This window comes from Barbatula barbatula, assembly GCF_947034865.1.
Source record: "Barbatula barbatula genome assembly, chromosome: 11".
NCBI classification, from domain to species: Eukaryota; Metazoa; Chordata; class Actinopteri; order Cypriniformes; family Nemacheilidae; genus Barbatula; species Barbatula barbatula.
Window position 1 is genome coordinate 13,537,110 of NC_136774.1, and position 26,579 is coordinate 13,563,688.

Below are 26,579 nucleotides of genomic sequence, written 5' to 3' on the forward strand. Positions count from 1 at the left end.
ATATGTTGTTATTGCATAAATAGTTACAGTTTTACTTCACTACAATTTTAAGAATATATTCAAACAGTAAAATAGAGATTAATCAAGACAATTTGACATAAACTACATCAAGTGTCCTTTAGTTAACAATCCAGGTATATATCAACCGTCCACTGTTTCACATGTCTGGCTTTTGGTAGCTGGTTCCTGTGCTTTCCTACAACAGAACAGACTCCAGAGCTTCTCTTTGAGATACCTGTTTGAAGCTGTCAGAATGACAGACGACATGCCACCATAAAAACTAAAGGCAAAGGCTAAAGTGAGATAGGTGATAGTTCCCCCCATAAACCTTATAATCAGGAATAAAGACACAATAAATAAAGTGGTAAGGTAAACCCCCACCAGTGAGATGGTGAGCTTGCACACCAGGACGTACGAGTCGGAACCCTGCACCTGCGTCTGGTTCTTCCGGAGTGCTAGCGTATGGGCGCACAGGTGGACCACCATTCTGAGAGAGGTGGTCAACATGATCATCAGGGGAATGGGGCAGAGAAAAATCAGAATGGCAGCCGCATAAGCCATTTCGTTCATTTTCATAAAGAAGGTTGGGCCCGGGCAGGTTGCATTCAGAGTTGCATTCAGGCTGTAGTTTGAAGAAACATTGTTAGTGTTTGTTGCCGGAAGGTCGAGCGTGAAAAACGGTGAGAACAACACTGGGAAACCCGAGCAACTCAGCAGCACTGCGGTGTTGATGACGGTGGAAATGTTCCTCTTCAGTGATATGAGGCAGTCCGAGGAGAAGTTCACAACTTTGATACAGTAAAAGAGACTTTGCCAAGCAATGCTCCAGAAGCTGATACAACTGCAGGTCATCATTAGATACATCACAGTGCGGAGAAAAAAAGGATATGGCCTAATGCACCAGATAGTCGGGAAAATAAAGACGCTCAACACCAACATGAGAACGACGATGACCAAGACAATATTGTTGACAGAGATGATGCTTAAGATCAAACCAACAGTCTGGATGTTCTTAGACTTTAGGTGCTGCTGTATGATATAAATGAGGTTAAACATGTTACCAGAAACACCGACAAACGCCAATACAACCAACACAAGAATGTGCCCAGCGACGGTCATGATGTTGGGATGTTGAGGTTCTGCTCAGCTGCTGTATGAAGTCTGGTGAGATTCACACTGATTTATAGAGAAACAGAACGAAACTCTTATGCAAAGTGGCCCTGCGTGAGTAATAATCCTTGGTGAAATTTGGTCAAAGCTGATTTTGAAAACACAAAATGAGAAAAAACTATGTCTATTTGATTTCAGTGTACACAAAACATCACAACTTTGTATTATCATCACCAATGGCAAATGAACAGTACATGAAGGGCACTAACACATGAAACTATGTTTAAGATATGTATTTATGCAACAATCTATATTCAGTGTATATGATATCAGTGGTCAGTATTTGCCTTTTCAAATCTGCATTTGTCTGCTTTTTAGACAAATTACTTGGAAAGTGGATAAAATGGAGCCTGTACAATTTAACTATTCAAATGTATGGCAAGATATGTGGGGGCTTGACCGCTGTCACGAAGTATATCCAGTGTTATCCATAACATGAGCAATGACACCACTGAAACAGACCTGTCCCAGATGTTTTGTATAATTGTAAAACCATGGGAGCAAATTAGACTAGGCCTAGGGTCGTTCTGGGTGACATTTGCTAAATTAAACTATTTTGTTTTTCACAACAGCGAATCCAACAACACATATTTTACTATTCTTAATATGTATTGGTCAATCTCAAAAAACGATTTTACTTTTTTACATGGTATTTAAATGGAAGATGGAAGGATTTTTGTAACAGGACTGAGATTTCAGCATTAAATTAGCAAATACGTGATGAAATACAGCCAAATATCAAACATCAACATTCTAGAGATTTCCCCCAAAGAAATGTTTTCAATAAATATCTTCCAAGAAAAAATTCAGGTAACAAGATTGTATCTTGAGATTGACCCTAGCTACAAAATCATAAAATATAGCCTATATAGAGAAAATAAGAAAATTTACTTACTGATGAAACTTTATGCTCTAAACATGTCTGTTGGAAAGTTTTATAGGGTTTCAAAGGTGAAGATATGTTAGGGAAACAGGACTGAGTAAAACCCTGGCGAATGCTAACGACTATAAATGTACAAAATATTGTGGATTTTTTAATGAAGAAAATTGTAAATCATAGAAAGAAAACAAAGATTTTATCAGTGTTCTGTGTCATTTTCATGAATGTTTTAAATGTTACATATAAATTTGCAGTTAATTTCATGTGCAGGCGACTCAATTTCTATATTGCATTTTCTATACATCATGACCTGGGGATAGAAATGTCACAGATTTTGAGTAGTTTAAGACACATTTTGCTGATGCACAGGCCTATAGTACTTCTAGGGCAAATCTGAAGAGGGGCATCAAAAAGGCCAAGCACTGCTACAAGCTGAAGCTAGAGGAGCATTTTTCCAATTCTGACCCTCGACGCATGTGGCAGGGCATCCAGGCCATCAGTGACTACAAACCCAACCACTCCACCCCCATAGCCACAGATGCCGTCTTCCTGAACGAGCTTAATGACTTTTATGCTCGCTTTGAGAGAGACAATAAGGAAACAGCTACCAAGCTCACGCCCTCTGCTGACCACCCAATCATCACACTTAACTCCACTGATGTTCACACCGCACTAAGCCGGATCAACGCGCGCAAGGCTGCTGGCCCAGACCCTGGTCGTGTACTCAAGGCATGTGCGGAGCAGCTCGCTGGGGTCTTCACGGACATCTTCAACCTGTCCCTCGCCCAAGCAGTGGTTCCAGCATGTCTTAAATCCACCTCCATTGTGCCCATTCCAAAACATTGAACCCGACGTGCCTTAACGACTACCGCCCTGTAGCACTCACACCCATTGATATGAAGTGCTGTACCCATACCAATTTGCCTATCGCAACAATAGGAGCACAGATGATGCAGTGTCCATGGCGCTGCACTCCGTGCTCACACATCTGGATAATAAGGACACGTATGCACGCATGTTGTTTGTAGACTTCAGCTCTGCTTTCAATACCGTCATCCCTTCCAAGCTAATCGTCAAACTTGGAAACCTAGGCATTAACAACCCTACCTGCAACTGGATTATGGACTTCCTGACGAACAGGCCTCAGCTTGTTAGGTTAGGCCGCATCTGCTCCACCACCACCACCCTCAACACTGGTGTACCACAGGGCTGCGTACTGAGCCCCTTTCTCTACTCCCTTTTCACACTCGACTGCAGGCCTGTGAACGGATCTAACTCCTTCATCAAGTTTGCAGACGATACAACGGTGATTGGTCTCATCAACAACAACGATGAGACTGCATACAGGGAGGAGGTCCGGCACCTGGCCACATGGTGCTCAGACAACAACCTGCTCCTTAACACCTCCAAGACAAAGGAGACCATCGTGGACTTCAGGAAGGCGAAAGGGGGCACACACGACCCCATCCACATTAATGGGATGGCTGTTGAACGTGTTTCCAGTTTTAAGTTCCTGGGGACTCATATTTCGGAGGACCTATCCTGGACGACCAACACCTCATGCCTGGTCAAGAAGGCTCACCAGCGTCTCTTCTTTCTGAGGACACTGAAGAAGAACCAACTGTCTTCAACTATCCTGGTGAACTTCTATCGCTGCACGATAGAGAGCATCCTGACCAACTGTGTCACAGTCTGGTACGGGATCTGTTCTGTTGCTGAGCGCAAGGCACTGCAGCGGGTGGTGAAAACAGCCCAGCGCATCACAGGGACTACACTTTCTACCATTGAGGACATCCAGAAGAAATGCTGACTATTTGCTCTCCTGCTTTCCGGTAGGCGCTCCCGGTGCCTCCGGACAAGAACCAGCAGACTAAGAAAAAGCTTTTTTACCAGAGCTGTTTCATTATTGAACTCTGCCCCCCACCGATTCCACTACCTCTCTTACCTTTAACTCCAAGCTGCTATAACATCGTTTACATTACACTACAGGGCTGCATGCATGACTGAACTGTACACACTAGTACTTCATGTTATCTGCTCTACTGGACTGTTTACACACGCACAGCATCATTTGCACTCTATACTGCTCACTTGCACATCTGAAATATTTAACTGAATGCTCATTTGCACTAATGGACCACTTTCATAACTGCACTAACCTATCTACTGCACTGTAATTCTATTAACTGCATCTACTCATCTATTGCACTGTAACTTCAATAACTGCATTAACTAATCTACTGCACTGTAATTCTAATAACTGCATCTACTCATCTATTGCACTGTAACCTAATTAACTGCATTAACTCATCTTCTATTATTAACTCGTATACTGCACCGTAACTTTAATAACCGCATTAACTCATCCACTGCATTGTTACTTCAACAACTGCATTAACTCACCTATTGCATTGCAACTTTAACAGCTAATGTCAATAATCTATGCACACTTAATCACTTGCACTATTGTTTAGTCTAAATTATTATCTGCTCATATCCACCTGTACATTAATGTTCATAGTGTTAATATTAGTATATAGTCATCTGTATTTATTGTTCATAGTACATACCTACTGTCACAACATACCTACTGTAACATTTTTCCATAACTGTATAATATTTTCTCAATATTGTATTCTGCATTTATTCTAACTGTATATCCTGCACTTGCTAACTGCACTTCTGGTTAGACCTAAACTACATTTCGTTACACTGTACTTGTATATGTGTAACGACAATAAAGTTGAATCTAATCTAATCTAATATTTCATGAGCCTTAAAATGTGCATCTCTAAAAAGTTCAGTTACAATCAATTTCAATAATCAAATGGAATATAGCCTATAGCTTTTTATGGTCATAGCTTATCTACATTTCATTAACTAACCAAAGTAGGTTTTAAGAAAGGCTGATGAATAATAATCCATTATGCAATCTGGCGACAATACAAGTCAACACGAATATGCAGTAGTTGTGAATTTGCAAACATTTGCCTCAGTAAGGAGTCTTTCTCTGTCGTAAGAAAGAGTGTATTAACATCACACAGCTCAGCTGTCTTCTTCCAGGAGACCATGTGACCTTCTCTCGGGTCTGGACGCTGCAGTAAATTCCTCCTGTCTGACTCACGGCCATGCCTTGTGTTTTATTAAATCTTTGTGAATACGACACGCAAAAACTTGTGAAAATCAAGAGCGTTAAACTTGGATCACTAAAATGGACGTTAAACGGAGTTATCTTGATGTTCATTTGGTAAGTGTTACACGGCTCGTCTCCGTTGTTTTGCTTGTGCGACGCCCGCGCATCACTTAACAAAAGCTCTTTCACTTATTGTACAGTCACTACGCTGTATCGTTTAGACGTGTTTTGATGTTGCGATAGACATTTAAAGCGATTTTAGGTTCAGATATGCGTGCCGTTCATTTATCCCACGTCTATACTTTACAGTATAATGTTGTTGTGGAATAAAGGATATCAGGAGTATGACCCCGTAGTGAGTTCAGTCACTACAAAAGTCAAAGGAGTGGCAAAAATAAATATACCAGACATTGGCGAGGTCGTGTGGGATGTGGTGGACCACAGTGGGATATCTCAGGTAACAGTGATATAATTTACATCATTTATTATTATTGTCACGAAAAATACTATGTGTGTGCTTTAAAGAAAGAAATGCATTATAAAATGTTGTTTTTGGCTTTTTGTTTTATGTTAGGGGAAAAACTCATTTTTTGTGGCGACAAATGTCATTGTCACACAAAACCAAAAACAAGGTAATTGTCCAGAGGTAAGTACACATGCTGTGATTTATTAGAATTTTAAAGCTTCACATTAATGATGTTCAGAGCAGAAATGACGTTATTTCGTTGTTATCATTATGTTACACACTTCAGGTCCCTCCGTATGGGAAACTGTGCCGAACAGATAAGGATTGCGAGAAAGGATTTTCAGACCAGTATAGCCATGGTATTGTGATAAATCTTATTTTATTACTTTGCATACGTTTGGTTTGTATATTTGTTGATTAAATAACTTAGTTTGTGGTCATGCAGTATAAAAGGAAACATTTTATAACCAAAACATATTTCAGACTGATCATGTTTCAAAATGTGTTTGTGTATTTGAATTGAAAATCTCATGCATTGTGTATTATATGAAAACCTAAACCAAACCAGATAAACATGCACGAGAAATTTGCCTTCTGTCAAAAGTCACCAGAATAATAAAATAACAAAGAATAGTTCCTATTTCTACAGGAACATTTAAAGAGTTAAAAATGTGCCATTGTGCCTCTAAGTGCCATTTGAAAATTGTCAGAAGACACTTCATGCGTTTTATTATGACACATAAGTATTCACTTAACTTACACAACTGCTTAATATCTGCTCTGCTTTCTTCTTTATAATTACTCAGGTGTTCAAACGGGAGCCTGTGTGAAGTTTGATGTAATGAAGAAAACATGTGAAGTTTCAACTTGGTGCCCCATTGAAAACAAGAAAAGACCCAGGTGCCATAGTGAACAATGTTATGTCTAACCACTTACATTTAGGCATTTGGCAGACGCTTTCATCCAAAGCGACTTACATAGCATTATCCTATACATTTTTTTACATAGGTATCTGCAATCCCCTGGGACGCAATGTTAACGCAATACTCTTACCACTGAGCTACAGGAAAGCTAAAAATAATTGTCAAAGGATTAATCTCTTATCTGAAGCTTACTTTGAATGCAAAGAAATAATCAGAGAACAGATATAACAGAGAACATATCAACTTCAACTGTGCATGGCAACAGGCAATTCAGGAACTAATTTAAGGAAGTAGCACTTTTATAAATGCTGGCTTTCTTTTTTCTGTATCCACAGACCTGCTCTTCTGGCATCTGCAGAAAACTTCACTGTGATGATCAAGAATAACATCAGATTTCCAGCATTTAATTACATACGGTTGATCTCACTTCAAACATGTGCATATAGTGTTAGTCAGAAAGCCCCGTGCTTGGCAATTTTCATTATTCCAACTAATCATATTCATTCATGTATTTGCTTTAGGAGAAATATCTTGCCTGAAATGAAGGATACCGATCTAAAAGGTTGCATCTATAACCCCTACACAAATCCGTACTGTCCTATCTTCCGGCTGGGAGATATTGTGAGTGAGGCCAAGGAGAACTTTGAGGATATGGCTGTGGAGGTAAAGCCTTATTTTTATAATCTCCCTCTAAACAACGTTTAATGTTTTTGTATATTCCCTATATGTCCTTTTTTTGCCGTGCCGACTGCTACAGTGCCGATAATATTTGTTTAATAGGGAGGTGCGATTGGGATCCAGATCAACTGGGATTGTGATCTGAACAGAATCTTTCACAGCTGTCTGCCCAAATACACATTCCGTCGCTTGGACGAGAAAGAAAGCAACAAGACCCTTTATCCTGGATTTAACTTCAGGTGTAAATCAGTTGATTTTAAAGATAAAATGTCTTGAAATAAATTATAAAGGTGCATATCACAGCATTTTCACTAATGCTCTTACATTGTTGAAAAAGTACACGTGATATTTCTTTTGTTACATTTTGTTATGTAAACATTATCTTTGAAAATAGGTTTGCAAGATACTCTACAGTAAGTGGTGTGGAGCAGAGAACACTGTTTAAAATATACGGTATCAGGTTTGATGTCATGGTTTTTGGAAAGGTAAGACACGAATCAAATATTGGAACTAGTTTTCATTTTGGCGAGATTGTAAGATACACAAAGCGTTCTCTGTGTCCTTCACAGGCTGGGAAGTTCAGCATCATTCAGCTTATCATCTACATTGGATCAACACTCTCATATTACGCTCTTGTAAGGACCTCATAAGCTGATATAGCTTCATGTGTATTCATATAGATTCAGTTTGATGACAGTTGTTTCTCGCTGTTTTTTTCCATAGACAACAGTCTTCCTTGACTGGCTTATTGGAACTAGTTGTTACTCCAAAGAAGCAAAACAGAACTACTCAGAGAGGAAGTTTGAGTCAGTACAGGACCGAGAAGAGGTGAGAACACACGCACGCATACACACATTTACAACTCTAACACTGTTCAGACAGAGTAGGAAAATATTGCATTTACATCAGTAAGGCATGTCAACAGCTGTTGTCTTGCAGCTGTTTAACTCTGTCAATGCTTATTTTCTGAACACAGGCTAAACAATGTTGAAGGGATTGGCCCTACTTCACCTAAAAATGAAATTTCTGTCATGAATATTGTCACCCCCAAGCACCCCCAAACACAAAAAGATATTTGGAAAAATGTTAGCAACTGACATATTTGGGACATCCTTGACTACCATAGTAGGAAAAAGTTGAATGGTCGTCAACATTCGCCCCAGCACTGTTTGCTTTCCTATATTCTTCAAAATATCAACATAGGAAACAAATATGTTGTACTAAAGTAGTCTGTCAGTTGCTAATATTTTTCCAAATATCTTTGTTCAACCAAACAAATAATTTTATACAGGTTTGAAACTGACAGATTTTTTATTTTGGGGTGGAGTATCCTTTAAACTGTGCGTAAATGTAGACTTGTGTTTGTTGCAGTGCTTCCTTTGTGTGTCGTTTGTGGATGAGGACAAGTTAAGGGTGGTGAAAAAGTCCAGAAAGAAAACTCTACAGCAGACTAAAGCTCTTTCTTTACATCAGCGGAAAGTAAGATACTCAAATATTTATTCTCAAACTGGCCAGTAAATCAGTACTGTATGTCAAAATCTGAATTAGAAACAAAAAGTTAAAGTTTTTTTATTTTATATTAAAAAATGCCTCAGTTGGTACAGTCAATACTTGTATTTTGTAATAATACCATATGTCCTACTCACACACCTAAAATGTTTTGCCTCTACCTTCACTTAACTGTATTTACTCTAAATGCAATGCTGTGCAAAACACTATAGAGATAAGTTTCATCTAAACTACCACAAAATGACTTATCTATTTACTACTAGAATGATTTGGCCAGCATGAGGACTCTGATCAGTGTTATGCATTGTGGACCGAGCAGAGGTTTACCTGTACAGAATGGGCAGAGCGGTGGCCTTTCCAGAAACACTGACACACCATTGCTGGAGAAGCCACAGTCTGGAAGTCAGGCCTGGTGTCAGTGTGGCTGCTGTGTGCCGGCTGCCACGCTGCACGAGCAGCTGTGCTGCCGATTGGGTAAAGGGCGCTGCATAACCTCCTCCCCTATTTTCTCCACACTGATCCTCAATCCCTCCGTCCTCGAGACAGCATTGTTCTATGTGGATCCCCTAGCGGAGCTGCACGAGGGGGCTCAGCTGCGCCATGGGGCCTACAGTCAATTTATTAGATGGCGATTTGGTGACAGCACACCCAGAGATGCTGTTCCAGTAATACCCAGTTGCTGCGTGGGGAGGATAAGGGCAGAATACCCCAGCCCTGATGATAAATATAGTGGGCCTAGACTTCACCAGACCACACCCCCTCAGGCAGAGTTTAATGCACAATGAACATCATCAAAAAATTTTAAACGGACGATCGTGCCGAATGTTAATGCCTTATGACTGTCATTAAAGGGAATGCTACTAACCACTATCAATAATACAGTTTTTTTACAATTGTAACCTGCCAGCAATCAAAGGATGATCCATATTAACCACAAGCACTTCAGAAGTAGGATGTCAAACTTCTTACTAACACAGATGCCTTTGAACTCAATAAAATCTGAGAGCTCAAGCATGTACCGGTAATTTGGTTTATTAATAATTTTAATTGTTGTTGCTAAACACTGATTAACAGATCAAGTATGTCATCATTTTAATATTAAATTAAATGTACGGAAACAGTTTATATCAAATCTGTAAGGACACTACAACATATTTGATTTAATAGTAAAGGTGTTCCACTGAAACTGAACATTATGGAGTCCCGTATGAAGGTGTCCCGACAGAGCTCTATAACAATAAAATATGTAATTTGCATAAATAAATATGAAATATATTTGAATTTAACTCAAGTGTTGACTTTTACTCACCAATGGCACACCACTGTCAGTTCTGTCGTTTAGGTGAATAAATTTGTGTTTGGCATAGTAGTCACCATCTTTCATAAAAGTTAGCATGAACCAGTCACAAACAGCCCCTGCCTGTGAGAACAATGACACGCTAGAATAAAAGCAATTTCTGCCATTAAGCAGGTAACAGTAAGTAAATATCTGCTTACCAAACTGAGAAGGGCAAGGGTTGCCCCAATATTTATAATGGTGGGCACAATGCTGAATTTACCAGCCTACAAAAAAAAAGAAATTAGTCTGAAATTAGTCACAAATCTAAAAGTCACGACTAAATTCAGGCTTATTGAATAACTTGAAGAGACCAACAAACAAACCTGGCCTAAAACTATGACCTCAAAGCGGATTCCATAGGCCTTGATCAATGTCCGTGTTTCAACATTTTCACTGGTTTTAAAATATTTAGCAAATCTGTGGGAAAGAAAATTGTTAATATCTACACATAATGGCGACCCTAGAGAAATAATATGATAGAGTTAACGTTCCCAATAAAATGATGCTTTTACCGGAAGTTGAATCCAGGGGCAACATTATTGTCAATAAGTTTATTGTCCAATCTGCTGAAAGAATACTTTGGCACACAAAAACGTTCTGGGAAGTCCAAGTCACAGCTCCAGTCAATAACAATCCCAATAACACCACCCTTTAACATCGAAAACATGTTCACACTTTCCTTCCGAATGTTTAAACACTAAATTTACATTAACAAAAAATACACTGAATTGTTGAAGATACAGACTTTAACAGCCATGACACTGAAGACTTCTCCTGCTTCAGCTACAATGTCCCCCAAACGGAAAATGGGACAGTCTGGGTCTGTTTTGCGATTAAAAGTGCAAGTTTTTAAGTACGAGGTGTTGATGTACTCCAGAATGTTTCGCCTAGAAGTAACACAAAACAGTTTACGTTTAGTCAGCTGAAACTGAAAAAATATTTCTTAGTGGAACCACTCATGTTCATAATGAGACATTATTAGTTTGGTTTTGTTAAGAGTGGGATATAAAAGTAAAATATAAAAGAAAAATACACAAACTTACTTTTTGAAATTGAACTTTGGATAGTGTATGCTGTTTTTAATGAGCACTGTGAAGTCTTCTGCATCACAAAGCACTGCGGTTCTGTATAAAAACAATAATATTATATGCAAAGTGTATCAAATGTGTTACCTTGTTTTAATCTAAAGACTCACTTAGGTAATATGTTGTCATTTTCGATTGGACACCATGAAAACACTTCACAGGTTTTGATGGTCTCAGAGTATTTTCCACACCTGCCCGTCTGAACCCCTGAGGATCACAGCATCTTTGTGTCACAGCGCACATATTGCCTACCACTATTTAAAACACAGAATTCAACATGTGCACCTACCATTGCCACGTACCTTGGGGAGTCCAATTTTGCAATCAATATCGGATTCACACCGAGTAAATTCACTCGGAGCCTAAAAAATACAAATTTATAATGCGGCCTAACGTGCAATGCAATTTCTCTATGAAAGAATATGACATGAGTTTGTTTAATAGTACCTCAGGACAGCTGCCCTGTGTCTGTCCAGGAGTGACAATCATATTTGTCATCACAAAGAAAGAGTTTTCACCCTGTCAAATAAAAAGGTAAACAAATATGTATTCTTTTGAAAGATACGATGGCATATTAGACACACTGCAGAAAATAAACATGGGTGACTTTAGTATTCTTTTAAAGCGATTAGACACCAAAATAAGCTTTCCTCTAATAGCGCTAAAACGGCCAATTAGATACCTGGGGGGGAATAACATATTCAGCCACGTCCCAAACATGCGCCCCCTCTGCTGACGAATTGGTCAGAATGTTTCCCTTCACCTTAGTGCTGACTGAGCTGATCACGGAGTCTGTGTCCTGGTATGCCCGCTTTATCCAACATACATACCTACGGAGTACAATCCACAGTTACCCTGAAGCAACTAAAAAAGCCTGTATGGAAATTCACTGGGTATGGTGCTTTCTAAATGTAGGTGCTATCACAACAGACAAATAAGATTATGCACCAAAACACCACAAAGTAATTATAGGCGAATGACAAACAAAACAGTACTCACACAGCGACATAAGTAATGATCAATAACTGGATCAATCTAAAGATGAAGCCCACTTTTTTGTTACTAATAATTAACGTAACCGGTGTTCCATAATCAAAAAGACAGTGGAGAAATGAATTGCAGCAATCTTTTCCACAACCCATAGTGTCCTTTAAGTATCCACTGTGGAACAAAAGTACAGTCAGACCACTTTGGGTTACCCTTAAGCTTATAACAGACTCATTACGACACCTGGCAAAATAATTTACATTTAGTTTGAATACAACTTATCACATTAAGTTTCAAAGATATTAAATGTGACCATCTCCAGGTATTTGCTTAAAGCCCTGTTATGTTCCTAGTAGTATTTGCACTCTGCACATTTGCAAGCCATTATCTAGAAGTGTGTAAATGCATGTAAATCAAGTGGGTGAACCACCTTGGATGTGGACAATGCACATTTAGCAAGACGGATTGTCAACCCTATTAAATACATCCTTTAAGATTAAAAAGACTCAAAGAATCATTGTAAAATTGTAAAAACACCCATTTATTTCCCCAAGCATGACAATTAACATTAGAAAAAAAAAGGCTAAACATAAAACTAGCGTCTCTTCTGGAATATATTGCCTCGTCCCGGGCCTCCACGTCCACGGCCTCTGGCAGCCACTGAAAGTACATGAATTAATATGTTAGTTCAGTCACAGTATACACTTTATAGCGTTACCTTAAAACACTGAATTCAAACAAACCTTGAGCTTTGAGAATAGCCGCTTTTCCCCGACCAGCACCAGCTGCCTGATTTTTGTTCTTCATACTCTTTAACATCGGAGCATTTTTGAGCATATCCGGCAAGATGAGAAACCTAATCTTACTTCCGCGAATATACACCTGCTCCAGCTGAGCTACACGGCCATCCCGGTACGTGACCGTAATGTTTGCCATCTGGAGAGATAAGTGAAGGACACATGCAACTTTAATAATCCATGTAATCCAATGCAACAAAAAAATTCTAATTCAGTCATCATTAACTGAGCCTTGAGTTGTTCCAAATCTATAAAAATCTTCTAATGAACACAGAAGGATATTTGGAAGAATGCTTGTAACCAAACATTTCTTGGACACCATAGTAGAAATATTTGTCAGAAGCATTTACTTTCCTACATTCTTCAAAATATATTATATATATTTTATGTTCAACAGAACAAAGAAACGTATTTTTCCTACTGTGATGGTCAATGTTGGCCAAGAATCATTTAGTTACAAGCATTCTTCCAAATATTTTTCTTGATGTTCATCAAAACAGATATATACAGATTTGGAACTCACGCAGTGAGTACACAAAGACCAAATTTTCATTCTTGGGTCAACCGTTCCATTAAAATAAGCATAATTCACTTATTTGCCAAGACAAAACATCAGCGTTTATTCTCCACCTCTATAACGGAAAATTAAAGGTGTCTTCAAAAAAAAAACTGTATATCGTTAAGTAATTTTGGACAAATTTGAATACCTGGCAGTTCATGTTGTCTTCAGCTTCGATCAGTTTTCCTCTGTAAACCTCCCCAGTGTTGGTTTCACAAGTGACAACATGCCCCTCTGCTTCATGAAGGACTTTTATGGGCACCCCAATCGACATCTTTAAAAGCAATCTGTATACTTTAATATAAAACAAATTGATTAGGTTATTGTTCCATAAAGGAGATAATGTATTCTCATACATGGTACATCCCTGAATTGCAATGAGGTAAAAGCCAAGCCAAACAGAAACACGTTTCCCATATATTGATAACAAAACCACGAATACCTTCAGATATTTGCTTTAAACAAATACAGCAAATAAATATATATATCGCACAGTAAATGTGCTTACCAAGAGGATTAATCAGTAAACTAGAAATAATACATTTAAACGTACCCAAACGTTCACCGGTCGTCCAAAAACACTCTGTCGCTGGTGTTCATGGGAATTTCCGGGGAAATTTATAGTACGAAAGACATGTGCTGCCACCTATCGGCCTGGCTGAAAGCATTTATACGATTATTACTGTTTTTAATAAAACGTTAGTCAAATTCCCTAGTTGACATCCGTCGAATCATTTCTTAAACTGAAAAGAAATATACGGCAAGTATTATGTTTTTTCATATGCTTGGTATTCACCGGAGTAAAAGGTTCGAACGGATTCCTCGATATATAATATGTAATTTGATTTTGGGCATATTGTAAAATAAACAGTAAGTATAGGCAACCGTTTATTTACTTACGATCGCAAAGGCATAAAACGACTGTTCAAGTGCATGCAATGAAAAAAGCAGATTATTGTTATTTTTCTTTCCTCCCGACAGATGGCGTCATTTCGCTTCTGCTAACCAACGCGCCGACGTTTGCTGTTCATTGACAACGAGGAAGTATTCATCTTGACGATATGACGATAAGGCGTGGGCAAAGCAAGTCGAGTTTTCTTAAGCTGTTTACCACGTCTTCGTCAACAGCCCCTCGACAGTTTTTTTGCGAAGGAGACATGAAGAGTTTGTAGAGTTTATGGTGTCGAGGGCAGAAGGGGAACAGCTGTCCGGCTAACCCTGCTAACAGGCAGCCTTCATGATATCACACAGTGCTGACACCCACTGACTACATCATGACCGGTGAGTTTGTATTACATTGGATTGACATTAAATGTAAGATCACGTTTTGATAAAACCAGATAGTATTATATTGAGTATCACGATTCTCTGTTGTAAAGAACAGACAAAATACACAACCCGGACATATATCGCTATTAAAGGGTCAGTACCATTGGCAGTATTATTCAGATGCTGCTTGAATCATCTTAGTGTTATTCACTCTTGTACGTCTTATAGACACACAAACATGAATAATTGAATATGAATAAAAGCACTTAATGCAGCAGAGTGGTTTAATGTAGTTCACATGATAGATCTAATAATGTTCTTATATATAATCATTTGTGTAAAATCCTTAGTTAACCTACTTATGTTGAAAACCTGCCTAGTGACATCATTGTCTTTCACTGTCTTTTCAAGCGAAACTTTTGACCTCGCTTTGTTTAGATGATGTGATGTTAAACGTTCCGGTCATCCGGCAGCAGTACCACTGGGATTGTGGCCTGGCCTGTTCGAGAATGGTACTAGAGTAAGTATGCAACCCACACAGAATACTGGAACCACTTGTTATTGACAAAGCGGCAATTCTATTCACCATGTTTATCCATTTGAAAGAATTCTGGACACCGTGACACTGGACAAATCATCCTTGAGAATATGAAAAATGTGTGCATATTCTGTCCTTGTGAACCTTTCATAGACCTAAATTATAAATCCTTGTATATTTGTTTTGTGGACAGGTATTTACATCGGGTAGGTGAGGAGGAATTCCAGAGAGCATGTTCAGACTTAGAGTTCACAGAGAGCGTGTGGACCATTGACCTGGCTTATCTTATGTGTAAGCTGGGGGTCCGGCATTGCTTCTGCACGCAGACGCTCGGTGTGGATAAGGGCTTCAGAAATCAGGTACAGGAGTTCACAGCTCTTCTGATCTTGACAGACAACATTGCATTGATTTTAACACACTGTCATCTATTTATAGTCATTTGTAGATCGATGCTCCCAAAAATGTATAACACTGTCCGTCCCTTTGAGGTCCTTTTAAACAAGTCCTGACCAGTCAGTCCAACTCAACCTCATTGTTTCATTGTTAGAGTGTTGCTTTAAAGGGATACTTCTCCCAAAAAGATTGTTCCAAACCTGTATAAATTTCTTTTTTCTGCTAAACACACAGGAAGATATCTGAAAGATTGTCAAATCTCACTCCTCATTGACTCCAATAGTATTTATTTTCCCTACTATGGCAGTAAATGGTGGGTGAGCTCTGACATTTCTTACTGTGTGTTCAGGAAAACAAAGAAATGTATACAGGTTAGGAAGAATCTAATGGTGAGTAAATTTTGACTTTGATTTTTGGGGGAAGTATCCCTTTAAGAATGTATTATAATCAGTTTTTCAATGACATGATGGAGAATAGATGACTTTTCCAGTGAACTGTCTCTTTACGATGTGTTCTTTATTTATTTTAGAAAAAATCGGTCCTGACTTGAGTGTTGAATAAACATCTGTATTGTTTTTTCCTGCGTTTTCCTTTGTCAGTCTTTCTACAAAAAGCATTTTGACACTGAGGAGGACAGGGTAAATGAACTCTTTCTGAAGGCAGAAGGCAAAGGAGTTGTAGTAAAGAAAGGGTGAGGCTTTTCTACATTTATCTAATTGTTCATCCTCTTACATTCTCGTGCTTATATCAGATTTCTCTTTGGTAGTTCTGTTACTGTTCAGGAGATCCAGAACCACCTCGAGCAGGGACACGTGGCCATAGTGTTGGTGAATGCGGTGGTCTTAGTATGTGAGCTGTGCTCCACGCCTGTCAAATACTGCTGCTTCCTCCCTGTGGGTCAGAAGTGTTTCTGCAGGAAGCCAGAATACCAGGGTCACTTCATAGTGGTGTGTGGCTTCAACCGCAAAACTGGCAGCATATTGTACAACAATCCCGCCTACTCGGACCGTACGTATCGACAAGTTGTGTATAGATTATTTTGTAAGATAAAAGTTTTTATTAGGCTATGTTCACATTTTACTTCTTTTTTTAAGCTGCTACATTATATTACTGTTTTACATTATAATCCTATGGAGTAAACCGTGTTTTTCAAAAAGGTCCTGAGCACTTTTTTAAAATGCCAGCGCTGTTGTCTTTTTCGGCTGCTCAGAGCGTCTCTTGAACTCTTTTGAAATTGAAACTTGTCTTTTTCAAAGCTAACCAATGGCAAGCAAGTAGCGAGACCTGTCGCTTCCATAACAGCATGCAAGAAAGGCCATTGGCGGAGAAGGAAAAAAGTAATCAAAATTGCGGTTGAAATGCAATTGAATTAGTTGAAATACATTTTGTATAAATTAAAGTAAAATTTTCACTGTCAATAACTTTTGGTTGCATTTCTAATTAGTATTGCAGTTTTTAAATATGTGATTGGTTGTTGCAAAGATGCTCTCTGTTCATATCTGTACGCTGCCTATGAAGCCTTTCTGAATCTGTTTTTTTAGAGCTGCCTTCGTGCATAATGCTGCCTCCGAACATTGCTTGCTGCTATTTGTAGCCACAACGCTGCAAGCTGTTTTTTTTTACTAAAAGTGCCATTTTCAACTTTTGTCAAATGTGAACATAGCCTTAGAATGTCTTAATACATGCAATTAAACTGACATAACATTGTGGCTCACATAATGCTGTCTTTTTTTTAAAGGTGTGTGCTGCACAAGCTTTAAAAACTTTGAGGAGGCCAGAAGAAGCTACGGAACGGATGAGGATATTTTATTTGTCTACAAAGACAGCTGAGTCTCTCGCAGCATCTGAACTCGCACTCCAAACTCACTTATCCATCCACTGTGGTTGGCTGGGTAGCATTTTTGCCAACACTTACTAAAGCTGCTAGCCAATAGCTGATAGTATTTGCCACCTCTGGCTATGGTACTCATCAGAGCTATAGCATCGCAACAAACGTTACTATGGTGCTAAATCGGCCACTGAATGACTGCTTCTGAAACATTAAGAGAAAGGAAAGGGAGATGAAATTATTTTTAGTTTGTGCTTAGTATATATAGGCCTAACTCATGTTATAACTGTGATGTGAATATTTTTTAGTTTATTTGATTAATATAGTCTCTGCCACTGTTGCACAGTAAGAGGTAGAAGAAAAGTGTATATAATGATTTTCATTCATGTAAAGATATTCAGACATTTTGTGTTTTGTTCAGGGTAACATTGCGAAATCACGGGACTGAATGGATTTAGTTTTACATTTTCCTTTTTGTTCCTTTGAACATCTAGTAAATGATTTTAACTATCGGTAACTCAGGTAACGTGTTATATCCAGTATGCTAAATTATATCCCTCAATCAGGAAAGGGACGTTTCATAGGTGCAATTCGTCTGGATTCAATTCTCCAGGTTTTATTCCTCAAAATCAGTATCACCAGGACATCTACCATAACCTCATGTAGATTAGTAAAAAGAGATTTAGGTGTCCCAGGCTGAACTGTAAATGTTGATAAAGAACACAAGACGCCTCCATCGCGCAAACTCACTCACAGCACCACTGTATTGGCAACATGAGTTGCAAATGGTAAATAATTATGTTTTGATATTCAAATTAATTTATTGTGTTGTATTCATAGTACACACATTGTAAATGAACACCTCTACGAGAGAGAGGAACACTTCGTTTAGCTTAGTCATATGGGTTTTTTATCAGGTGTTTTGTAGATTAGAATTGTGCTCCATTTGAAGTGCATTGAATCCAGTGCTGTGAAGGCTTTTGCTGTTCTGTAAACCCACTTTGAGTGCTCACTAATTCAAATGATTCATGCTTTGATGTTTTCAATTGGCTGCTGAATGAAATGCTTGCACTATGGGGTTCCACCAGCCATAATGATGTTATTTAATCTTTGATCATTCAGGTTCAAATATTGCTTTGGGTTCTCGTTTGATTTTTACGATCAGGTGTCCAGTTATATCAGCTTGTGCAGTTTTTTTTATGAACATACGCAATAGTAATATGGCAAACTTTATTTTTTATGAATTATATAGGTCCATTTATGAAATGAATAAAAGTTCAAAAGTATTTTAATTAAAATGTATATTTCTGTTATTGACTTTAAATTAAATAGTAAAATACATCAATTACGCACTCATATTGTTTGATAAACAATAAAGTAGAGAGATAAGTATTGTATGGTTCTCCTAAAGGCTCAGAAATGTAGAGGCTGGTGGTTCAGGTTCTGATACTTTTCGGACAATCTCACTCTTTAATAATATTGGGGTTGAAGTCATGCATAACAGCTTTGGCGAGCTCCTCAGCATACATTTCATACCTCCCAGTCATCTGTGAAGAGATGATTCATACATGTAAATGCCTCACAAACATATATTTAGTACTGTTTTAATATCCACAGGACATGAGACGTTTGTCAACAAATGTTATCTTGATTTTTGCCTACCTTGAAGTTCCATTTGTCTGTGATTTGCCGATTGAGGTTCAAGTCCAGCTCTGTAACCAACAGCCCATCACGTGTTCTGGATAATCCTGGGGTTCTGCTGCCGTCTGGTGCTGCTACATAGCTGGAGCCATAGAAGTGACCAAAGTCATGATGTGCTGTAGACATATACCAAAAGAAAGTCAAAGGTGAAATAAACTGCTGCCCAGCACTATCCCCTAATCATTAGAAGGAAAGTTAAAGGGATAGTTCACCCAAAAAAACTAAAATATTGTATTCATTGTCATGTCGTTCAAAATCTGAATGTGACTCAACACAAAAGAAGATATTTTGAGAAATGTCTCCTTGGTTTTGTGTCGGTGCAAAATTATTTTACCAAAATATCTTTGGTGTTCTGCTTAAGAAAGAAAGGTTTGGAATGAGTTTACTGTGAGCAAATAAAGAATTTTGGGGTGAACTATTCTTATAACTATAAGAGCTTTTGATTAGTAACAATTAAACTATGCTGTAAAGTAACTAGTCCACCCCATAATCAGGTGGTGGTTAAGTTTCATTGTAGAAAAACTGTTTATTTTCCAGCTTTCGACACCAAAACAAAAATATTTCGATGTGTGCTTTTCCCACATTTTTAAAGCTGGGACTCAAAGTAACATAATTTGGATCCTTTGAACTAAAATGTGAGATGCCATGTAAGTTGCTGTTTTCTCACTTTTTCTACCCTATTCATGGGAAGTGTCCCCAGACGTGTTTGTGAGCCTGTGTGACACAGGTCATGTTACCAGTTGCGCATGTAAAACAGGAGAGGGAACTTCCTATTCACTTTGAAGGCTTATGCAATAATAATGAATGTTGAAAGGGAGACCAGGGCACTGACTCAAACGTTAGGAACACGACACCTCCGTACATTGTCGCCTGTATTTGCCAATTCTTTTGTCAATCATAAAGATGCTAGACTGACCGACAGATACGGTGATCTTGTCAGTACGAGACACTGAACTCTGGGAAAGAGCCAGGCAAATTCATGTACCATGTGTAAAGGAACTCATGTTACATTTACATTCATGCATTTGACAGACACTTTTATCCAAAGCGACTTACATTATACTATACATTGGTTTCTGAGTATGTGCAATCCCTGGGATCGAACATATGTTACACATACAAGCACGAAGAAAATAAACACAAACGCAACATGCACACATGAATTAAAAACATAACTACCTTTTTTTCCATCCCCAGATGTAAACTCATTCTTGAAATACTCCTAGAAAAGAGAGCGACATCAAGGCCCAGTGACAAATGCGTAACTCAGAAACAGCAGCAGAGGGCAGCAGAAAACACATCTAATCCCGAGACATGTGGAACTTGCATAACAAATTGTAGAAACAACCTCCATTTAAACCAATTTAAAGATAATAGGTTTACTGTATCTACCTTTGAGAATACAAGTCATCCCTCTTAAGACATAATAACCATTAACAGAGACCAGACTCCACTAAACAAAAAAAACTTGTGTGATCTTGTTTCTGCATCTGTGTAACATTATTTGTAGTTTGGCATATAATCCTTTTTAAATTATTTGCATGTGCGTCTCTAATTATATTAGATCATTTATCTGATATGTCCATTTTACTTAAGCTGTGGTTGTGATACGATCAGTATAAACAGAGCATGGTTGGGACAAGCAGGAAATGTCCTGGGACGTCTTAGTAAGCATGTTTTAAAGTCTCGACAAGCAGGAAATGTCCTGGGACGTCTTGGTAAGCATGTTTCTCGATAATAAGTCTTGAGAATCTTAAACATTCTCATACACAGTTAGTTTGCACTTTATGTGCAGTTTTTAAAGAACATGTGAAACATACCGTGCCCACGCGATTGATGGCACAGGTGAAGCAGTGGTTGGCAATGGCAGCGTTTCTAGCCTCGATCGGCCACATTGGTTCACTGTAACACACTTGCATATGTATGAGGAATACGGGCCAGTGTTATTCCTATGAGAAGAGTACAACCTGATACCTGAGTGCTCCAACCGTAGCTGCAGGGTTAAAGATGATCTCTGCCCCATGCATGCTGTACATTAACCAGTTAAGAGGGTGATGTCGACCGAAGCAGATGTTAACAGCAATCTTTCCAAACTGTGTCTGGAATACACGGTGGCCTGTGTTTCCTTCCATGTAATATGTCGACTGTTTAAGGAAACAGGAAGGAAGGAAACCGCATCAGTTTAACAAATTATTTATGCAAATGTGATAAATTGCAATATATATCATTTCTTTCATTTAATTATTTAAATCATTAAATTATAAAACACAAAAAGCTTAGGGTTTATATTAATTAAAAACAAAAGTTACATATTTTTCAATAATTACTCTTTTTATTTGTAATTTGGTTAGACCAGCACCAAACAAACATAAACCAGCATTGAAGTTCATGCAATAAGGCCTAGGATGGTCTTTTCATAGTGTCACTGTGGTGTTCTTCAAATGGAAACCTTGAATGCATAATGCAATCAACATGAATGCATAAAAATGTCATTTTAATATTTTGAATGCATGAGAATAAATCTGTGTGTATGTGTGTGCCATCTGGTTTCTACAGGTAGTACTAGGGCTTGTTTTCCAGGAAAACGGAGTGGGCACATTTCCTGTATTAGAGATTAGTTTAATGAACATTGTTACAGTGTGAAATGGATCAAAGAGAAAACATGTAACTGATAAACAGCCCGGCAGGGAACAAATAAACCCCTCTCAACCACTTAAAGTGGCCAGAGATAATGTAGTTTAGACACACGCACAGTTTGGACACTTTTATGTCCGACAAGTTAAATATTATTTAGTTTTTGTTGTTATATATATCACATCGCCAGATACATTTATAAACATTACACCAGCACAACACATAATCCCCTCAAACACTACATTAGTGGTTATATTATGTAAAAAAAAGTTTTACATTTTACAAACAGCTATTAAAAAGACAGTACAGCTACCAGATACATATTATGAAACCTCAACTAAGCTATTGACATTTTCAGATTCAATGCAATGCAACAAGTCAAGACATTTTGAGTTGACCTCTGATTTAGTTTTTTGCAGTGTTACTATTAAAATACAGCATGACACTGTAGCTGTGTTATTTGATACTGACCTCATTGAAATCTCCCACGCGGGGAATGTGGTTCTTCCGTGATTTGCCCAGAACATTGCCATTATTGGACACCACCACCGTTGTGTTCCACAACGTTCCACCATGAACCTCATCCCTCTCCAAAATGGGAGACACCAGCACCATGTTGTATTTTTTGGCCAGCTAAAAACATGAACATTAATGTAATTGCCTCTGTGGAACAACTAGGCTGTTACAAGCAAGCTGCATGATAAGATCAATTAAATGGAAACATTGTGTGTTTACAGGGCAATTTCCAGAAAGACAGTAATAGTAATAGTAGTGATTTGTGCTAAACATTTAATCGTCTGACGTTTTCGTCAAATGATAGATGTGCTCCATCTGTAAACAGACAGTGAACAACTATTTCCTTATGCAGAGATGTGTGTCAGAAGATGTCACAATAACATGCAGCATTGCTCATCGGTTTGTGGCTCATGCTATGGTCAGTATGTCCTATTCCCCTCTCTGGAATTAACCTCCTGCTATTTCCATTAACAAATCACAAATCTCACAGCAGCTGCACAGTACTACATGTAGTTAAGACAAACTTGTAGCTAACTTCACAATATACTGGGACATTCATAAATGAATTCACAGGGGAACAGAATAATTCCATGCTAATGGAAATACGACCTCCTCTTGAATTTGTGGGGTGAACAGATAAATATTTGGGGTACCCATGTTTAAAACATATATATTTTTTAATATGTAATTCAAATATATTTTTTATATTATGTTTTCTATAAAATAGATATTTTATTTTATAATGTTTTATTTTTATAATTTAATAATAATATTAAAATTAATTGTGCTTAAACCAAACGTCTTAGAGTTATTAATAATACTAGTGTACAAACAAAGCTTAACATTTTTTAAATGAATCAAATTCCTTTCAATAAAAAAATGATGGGGACATCCATTCATCCAGATTCTAACTTCCTACCTGTATACAAAAGCGGGTAGTAAGCCCATCCTCGGCTGATTCTGCAAATTCTGTCCAGGGTTCCTTCTCTCGTGTACATAAAGCAAAAGGCATAGCTACGGATGGAGGACAAAGAACAGACGTGAAAGGAAATGATACTTCTTGATTTCATTTTCAAAGATTTAATGTTTGTTTACGTCAGTGCAATATCTAAAAATTGACTTTGGGTGTCCAATAAAACTGATTTATTTGCTAAATAGGAGGATGAGGAAGTCAGCATGCATGTTTGTGGACTTATTTGTCTTCTTTTGTTTTGTTTAGAGCAGGGTAAAACTATTCTTGTTTATATGGCATTAACAAATGACTATCAAAGCAAACATGCAACATATATTTGCATGGAAACACAGGAAGTCATAACACAAGCGTTGAGATTCCGAGGGGTCGAGGGTTTACGGGGGGTGGCGCTTAAGGGGGTTCAAGCTTGGGCGATTGGACCCACTGGGTCCAACAGGGACTCGTATGACGTTTGGGATGCAAAGAGAGTTTATAATTGAGGCATGAGACTCTGTTTCATCAGCACGCATCCCCACAGCCAACACAAACAGAGAAACTGCGAGAACCGCTTAAAGTTCGTCAGCACAGCCCCGTAGCAACGCTCTGCTGATGTAAAGCAGATTCTGCTGATGTCTTCACGAGCATGTTACATCATCGGAGGTCAAGATGTCTTACAATTATTGTACAGTGTTCATTAATAGGCTCAGTAATGGCATTGAAGACAGCAGGAAACCGTTTACAACAAGCAGCTGAATAAAAAACAATACTGCAGTACGACTTGGGAAGATCTTAAAAATAAACCATATACCTTATTAATAAATATATAATGAACTCTATAATTATTTAATAATGATTATGTATTGGCAGCTTTTATGGCTTCATATTAAATGGGCTACATACCTAATAATATATTGGTGGATAAATACAATGGTGATTAGTTAAAAATAGACATATTATTTCACTTTTATACAATACAGTAGGTAAATAAATATACATACATTTAGATATAATTTATATTATGTATAAATGTAAATATTACACGTATTTCTTAAATATATGCATGTATGTTGGTGTATTTATATAATTAACATATATTATATAAACACAAACATTCAGTTTGACACCCCTATTTTATTCATTCCTGTTTCAGCATGTGATAGGATTAGTGTAGTAAACAGATTTTAAGGAAGATATGGTTTGTGGTGTAATGTGGTGCTTGTGAACACTGCCTTGGGTGTGATCTCACTGATTTAAGACAAAAAACAGCAACAGCAGCCTCACAAATAAAATAAATAAATATAATCTCTTATTTAACACATAGATATTTACGTTAAAAACTGCACATTTCAAATGCATATTTTGAGAAAGTCATAAAGCTGGTTTATTGTGCATGGGTTTGCATACTCACTCCAGCATTCCTGGAAGCACACAATGTTGACACCACACATAGCCGCCACCTCTACCATGTCACCAACTCGCTTGTGCAGGGCTGTGATCTATGATAACAAATTTTAGACTTTAAAGTCAAGATATAGAAATAGTGCAGAATATTCAGATTAGTCTGATGCATAATGGGAATTTGTCTAAGAACCTTTATGAAATATACGCATGGGCCAGGACAGGACAGTAACATGTACCCTACTGTAAATCAATCTTGAACTTGGGAGTAAGACCTTTATTGAATTGCTCTAAGCTAGAACTCACCTGTTCAAGCACAGGAGCATCAGTGGGTAGGACTATGTTGTTTTGAATGAGTCCCAGGCGGACAGTCCTGGGTGGTCTGAGTTGCTCTGGCATAGCTTCAAACACATAACCCTTCAGATCAAACTCTTTATCCGATGCTGCATCTATTGCACGCTGGGGAAGGTTCAGCTTCCTGAAAAGCACATAAGAAATGTAATGTTTTTAACTGACACAAGCTGATGTACTGTTAAGCAATATGAAAAGTCAAACAAATATGTAAAAATATGTTAAAATGTTTACTTGAACTTCAGGGTGTTGTTAGGAACACCATTCCACTGTTATATCAACATAAATGATTGTGTTGTTTTGTGAAAAAACAACATAAATCATTACAGACATTCTAATGGAGTTAATGGTTATGATGGCAATTGCATTGGATTTAAATAGAAACTCCATTGATATCTGATGGTCTCTATGTTATCTGGCCGATGGGACCCCTACTGGAATACGTCCTAAAACAAATTTGATTCATTGTTTATAACTGTTTCTATTGATTTTAGCAGGGGTTGGAGACAATGAAACAAAAATAGTTTACAAATACAGTCGAGCATGTCTAGGCATATACATTTTGTGAAATTTTAAACCCACAAGTCCAGGTGAGTGACGTTCTTATGGTCAAAGTCTATCCACCAAAAAATTACTCAGTTACACTTTTACTAACATGAGCAATTTCAGGGGTTACGATCGTTTAAAAAAATCTACTGAAAACCTTTTTACTGGTCGAAGTTTGCCAACTCTGAATAGCCTGTTGTTTCAATGTAGCATATTGATCAAATTAACGTCAGAGGAATTGTGCGTTGGCACCGTCTCATTCATGTTACATTGGAAGCCTGTGATTTGTAGTTGTATCGTTGACGTGAAAGTGAACAGTCCGTAACTTACTTCAGCTCTTTTCCAAACAGCAGTCTCTTGACGTCTTTGAGCTCTGCCTCAGGTAAATGCGCTTCCAGTATTTCCTCTAGAGATTCAAACTCTTGTCCAGACATTTTGCGCTATCGTCGTATGTCTTGCGCTCAGGTTGCAGGACGAATGGACGCTTCTACTCCCCTTCACATTACAGTTTAACCAGCACATTTTCAACTCTGCCTTTCTAGTTCTTATGCAATCTGAACATGAGTAAGAGTTCAAGGGGTCTCTGGTCTATAGTCTACCGTTGGTTGTTTCATATGTTACAAAGCCAGCAGCCAATGGGTATTCAGGTCAAAGGTGTGACAGGACGGACTAGATTCAGTATAATCTTAGCACCCTTCTGGAAAAAATTCTGACCATTCCTTCTAGCAAAACCAACTTTCAAGATGAAAAAGTATTTTTTTTAATGCTCAGACTTTTTCTCTTACTTTCTGGATTGTTTGTGTGAAACATTATACATTTATATCATTTAAACCAGTGTTTTCTTAGCTTCTAAAAGGCATAGCAAGTGTCAAAGCTATTGTGTCTATAGAACAGCAATTTATTTTATGGCTGCCAGTGCAACTGTCC

At 38.0% G+C, this 26,579-nt stretch overlaps 6 protein-coding genes across 14 annotated transcripts; 2 read left to right on the plus strand and 4 right to left on the minus strand.

Moving 5' to 3' along the window:
* Positions 1-141: 141 nt before the first annotated feature.
* Positions 142-1,119, minus strand: tas2r200.1 (taste receptor, type 2, member 200, tandem duplicate 1; the record flags this gene model as incomplete). Its single annotated transcript, XM_079468124.1, has 1 exon — positions 142-1,119. One exon carries the CDS (start codon positions 1,117-1,119, stop codon positions 142-144), a length of 978 nt encoding a protein of 325 aa, XP_079324250.1.
* Positions 1,120-5,023: 3,904 nt separating this feature from the next.
* On the plus strand, positions 5,024-10,043 carry p2rx7 (purinergic receptor P2X, ligand-gated ion channel, 7). Of its 6 annotated transcripts, none has more exons than XM_079467804.1 (13): positions 5,024-5,297; positions 5,493-5,640; positions 5,758-5,815; positions 5,936-6,008; positions 6,456-6,549; positions 6,908-6,988; positions 7,094-7,235; positions 7,353-7,489; positions 7,645-7,735; positions 7,820-7,885; positions 7,974-8,078; positions 8,622-8,729; positions 9,023-10,042. In XM_079467804.1, the coding sequence occupies exons 2-13, from the start codon at positions 5,612-5,614 to the stop codon at positions 9,542-9,544; spliced, it is 1,506 nt and encodes a 501-aa protein (XP_079323930.1). In that variant the 5' UTR covers positions 5,024-5,297; positions 5,493-5,611; the 3' UTR covers positions 9,545-10,042. The 6 variants fall into 6 exon arrangements, with proteins under 6 accessions (XP_079323930.1, XP_079323929.1, XP_079323926.1 ...); XM_079467803.1 differs by having other exon boundaries at positions 5,063-5,297; positions 5,758-5,829; positions 9,023-10,043; XM_079467800.1 differs by having other exon boundaries at positions 5,063-5,297; positions 5,758-5,829; positions 6,908-7,235.
* p2rx4b (purinergic receptor P2X, ligand-gated ion channel, 4b) lies at positions 9,778-12,442 on the minus strand. The gene is made up of 12 exons (XM_079467805.1): positions 12,183-12,442; positions 11,866-12,013; positions 11,631-11,702; positions 11,473-11,545; positions 11,294-11,390; positions 11,142-11,222; positions 10,844-10,985; positions 10,611-10,747; positions 10,422-10,515; positions 10,257-10,322; positions 10,069-10,179; positions 9,778-9,988 (listed from the first exon to the last, which is right to left on the minus strand). The coding sequence occupies exons 1-12, from the start codon at positions 12,323-12,325 to the stop codon at positions 9,953-9,955; spliced, it is 1,200 nt and encodes a 399-aa protein (XP_079323931.1). The 5' UTR covers positions 12,326-12,442; the 3' UTR covers positions 9,778-9,952.
* Positions 12,443-12,626: 184 nt separating this feature from the next.
* On the minus strand, positions 12,627-14,121 carry snrpd3 (small nuclear ribonucleoprotein D3 polypeptide). Its single transcript, XM_079467806.1, has 4 exons — positions 14,080-14,121; positions 13,675-13,820; positions 12,914-13,106; positions 12,627-12,830 (listed from the first exon to the last, which is right to left on the minus strand). Exons 2-4 carry the CDS (start codon positions 13,798-13,800, stop codon positions 12,766-12,768), a joined length of 384 nt encoding a protein of 127 aa, XP_079323932.1. The 5' UTR covers positions 13,801-13,820; positions 14,080-14,121; the 3' UTR covers positions 12,627-12,765.
* A 352-nt stretch (positions 14,122-14,473) lies between these two features.
* On the plus strand, positions 14,474-18,961 carry gucd1 (guanylyl cyclase domain containing 1). Of its 4 annotated transcripts, none has more exons than XM_079468490.1 (6): positions 14,474-14,807; positions 15,207-15,315; positions 15,527-15,692; positions 16,326-16,417; positions 16,493-16,734; positions 17,465-18,954. In XM_079468490.1, the coding sequence occupies exons 1-6, from the start codon at positions 14,801-14,803 to the stop codon at positions 17,554-17,556; spliced, it is 708 nt and encodes a 235-aa protein (XP_079324616.1). In that variant the 5' UTR covers positions 14,474-14,800; the 3' UTR covers positions 17,557-18,954. The 4 variants fall into 4 exon arrangements, with proteins under 4 accessions (XP_079324616.1, XP_079324617.1, XP_079324614.1 ...); XM_079468491.1 differs by having other exon boundaries at positions 14,497-14,807; positions 15,234-15,315; positions 17,465-18,961; XM_079468488.1 differs by having other exon boundaries at positions 14,556-14,807; positions 16,493-16,748; positions 17,465-18,848.
* upb1 (ureidopropionase, beta) lies at positions 18,772-26,297 on the minus strand. Its single transcript, XM_079468487.1, has 10 exons — positions 25,983-26,297; positions 25,062-25,233; positions 24,766-24,853; positions 23,325-23,419; positions 22,361-22,522; positions 21,230-21,399; positions 21,076-21,157; positions 20,435-20,477; positions 19,217-19,371; positions 18,772-19,101 (listed from the first exon to the last, which is right to left on the minus strand). Exons 1-10 carry the CDS (start codon positions 26,084-26,086, stop codon positions 19,018-19,020), a joined length of 1,155 nt encoding a protein of 384 aa, XP_079324613.1. The 5' UTR covers positions 26,087-26,297; the 3' UTR covers positions 18,772-19,017.
* Positions 26,298-26,579: the final 282 nt, after the last annotated feature.

Coding starts and splice junctions, on each gene's coding strand:
- upb1 (XM_079468487.1), bottom strand. CDS start 26,086: ATGTCTGGACAAGAGTTTGAATCTCTAGAGGAAATACTGGAAGCGCAT. Junction 25,234..25,982: donor CTGTTTGGAAAAGAGCTGAA/GTAAGTTACGGA, acceptor TGTGCTTTTCAG/GAAGCTGAACCTTCCCCAGC. Junction 21,158..21,229: donor GCTACGGTTGGAGCACTCAG/GTATCAGGTTGT, acceptor AGTGTGTTACAG/TGAACCAATGTGGCCGATCG.
- p2rx4b (XM_079467805.1), bottom strand. CDS start 12,325: ATGGGTTGTGGAAAAGATTGCTGCAATTCATTTCTCCACTGTCTTTTT. Junction 11,223..11,293: donor AATGACAACATATTACCTAA/GTGAGTCTTTAG, acceptor GTTTTTATACAG/AACCGCAGTGCTTTGTGATG. Junction 10,986..11,141: donor CCAAAGTTCAATTTCAAAAA/GTAAGTTTGTGT, acceptor TGTTACTTCTAG/GCGAAACATTCTGGAGTACA.
- gucd1 (XM_079468488.1), top strand. Junction 15,693..16,325: donor ATAAGGGCTTCAGAAATCAG/GTACAGGAGTTC, acceptor TTCCTTTGTCAG/TCTTTCTACAAAAAGCATTT. Junction 16,418..16,492: donor GGAGTTGTAGTAAAGAAAGG/GTGAGGCTTTTC, acceptor TCTCTTTGGTAG/TTCTGTTACTGTTCAGGAGA.
- p2rx7 (XM_079467799.1), top strand. CDS start 5,179: ATGCCTTGTGTTTTATTAAATCTTTGTGAATACGACACGCAAAAACTT. Junction 6,009..6,455: donor TTCAGACCAGTATAGCCATG/GTATTGTGATAA, acceptor ATAATTACTCAG/GTGTTCAAACGGGAGCCTGT. Junction 8,730..9,022: donor TTTCTTTACATCAGCGGAAA/GTAAGATACTCA, acceptor ATTTACTACTAG/AATGATTTGGCCAGCATGAG.
- snrpd3 (XM_079467806.1), bottom strand. CDS start 13,800: ATGTCGATTGGGGTGCCCATAAAAGTCCTTCATGAAGCAGAGGGGCAT. Junction 13,107..13,674: donor AAGACAACATGAACTGCCAG/GTATTCAAATTT, acceptor TTATCTCTCCAG/ATGGCAAACATTACGGTCAC. Junction 12,831..12,913: donor GGCTATTCTCAAAGCTCAAG/GTTTGTTTGAAT, acceptor ATGTACTTTCAG/TGGCTGCCAGAGGCCGTGGA.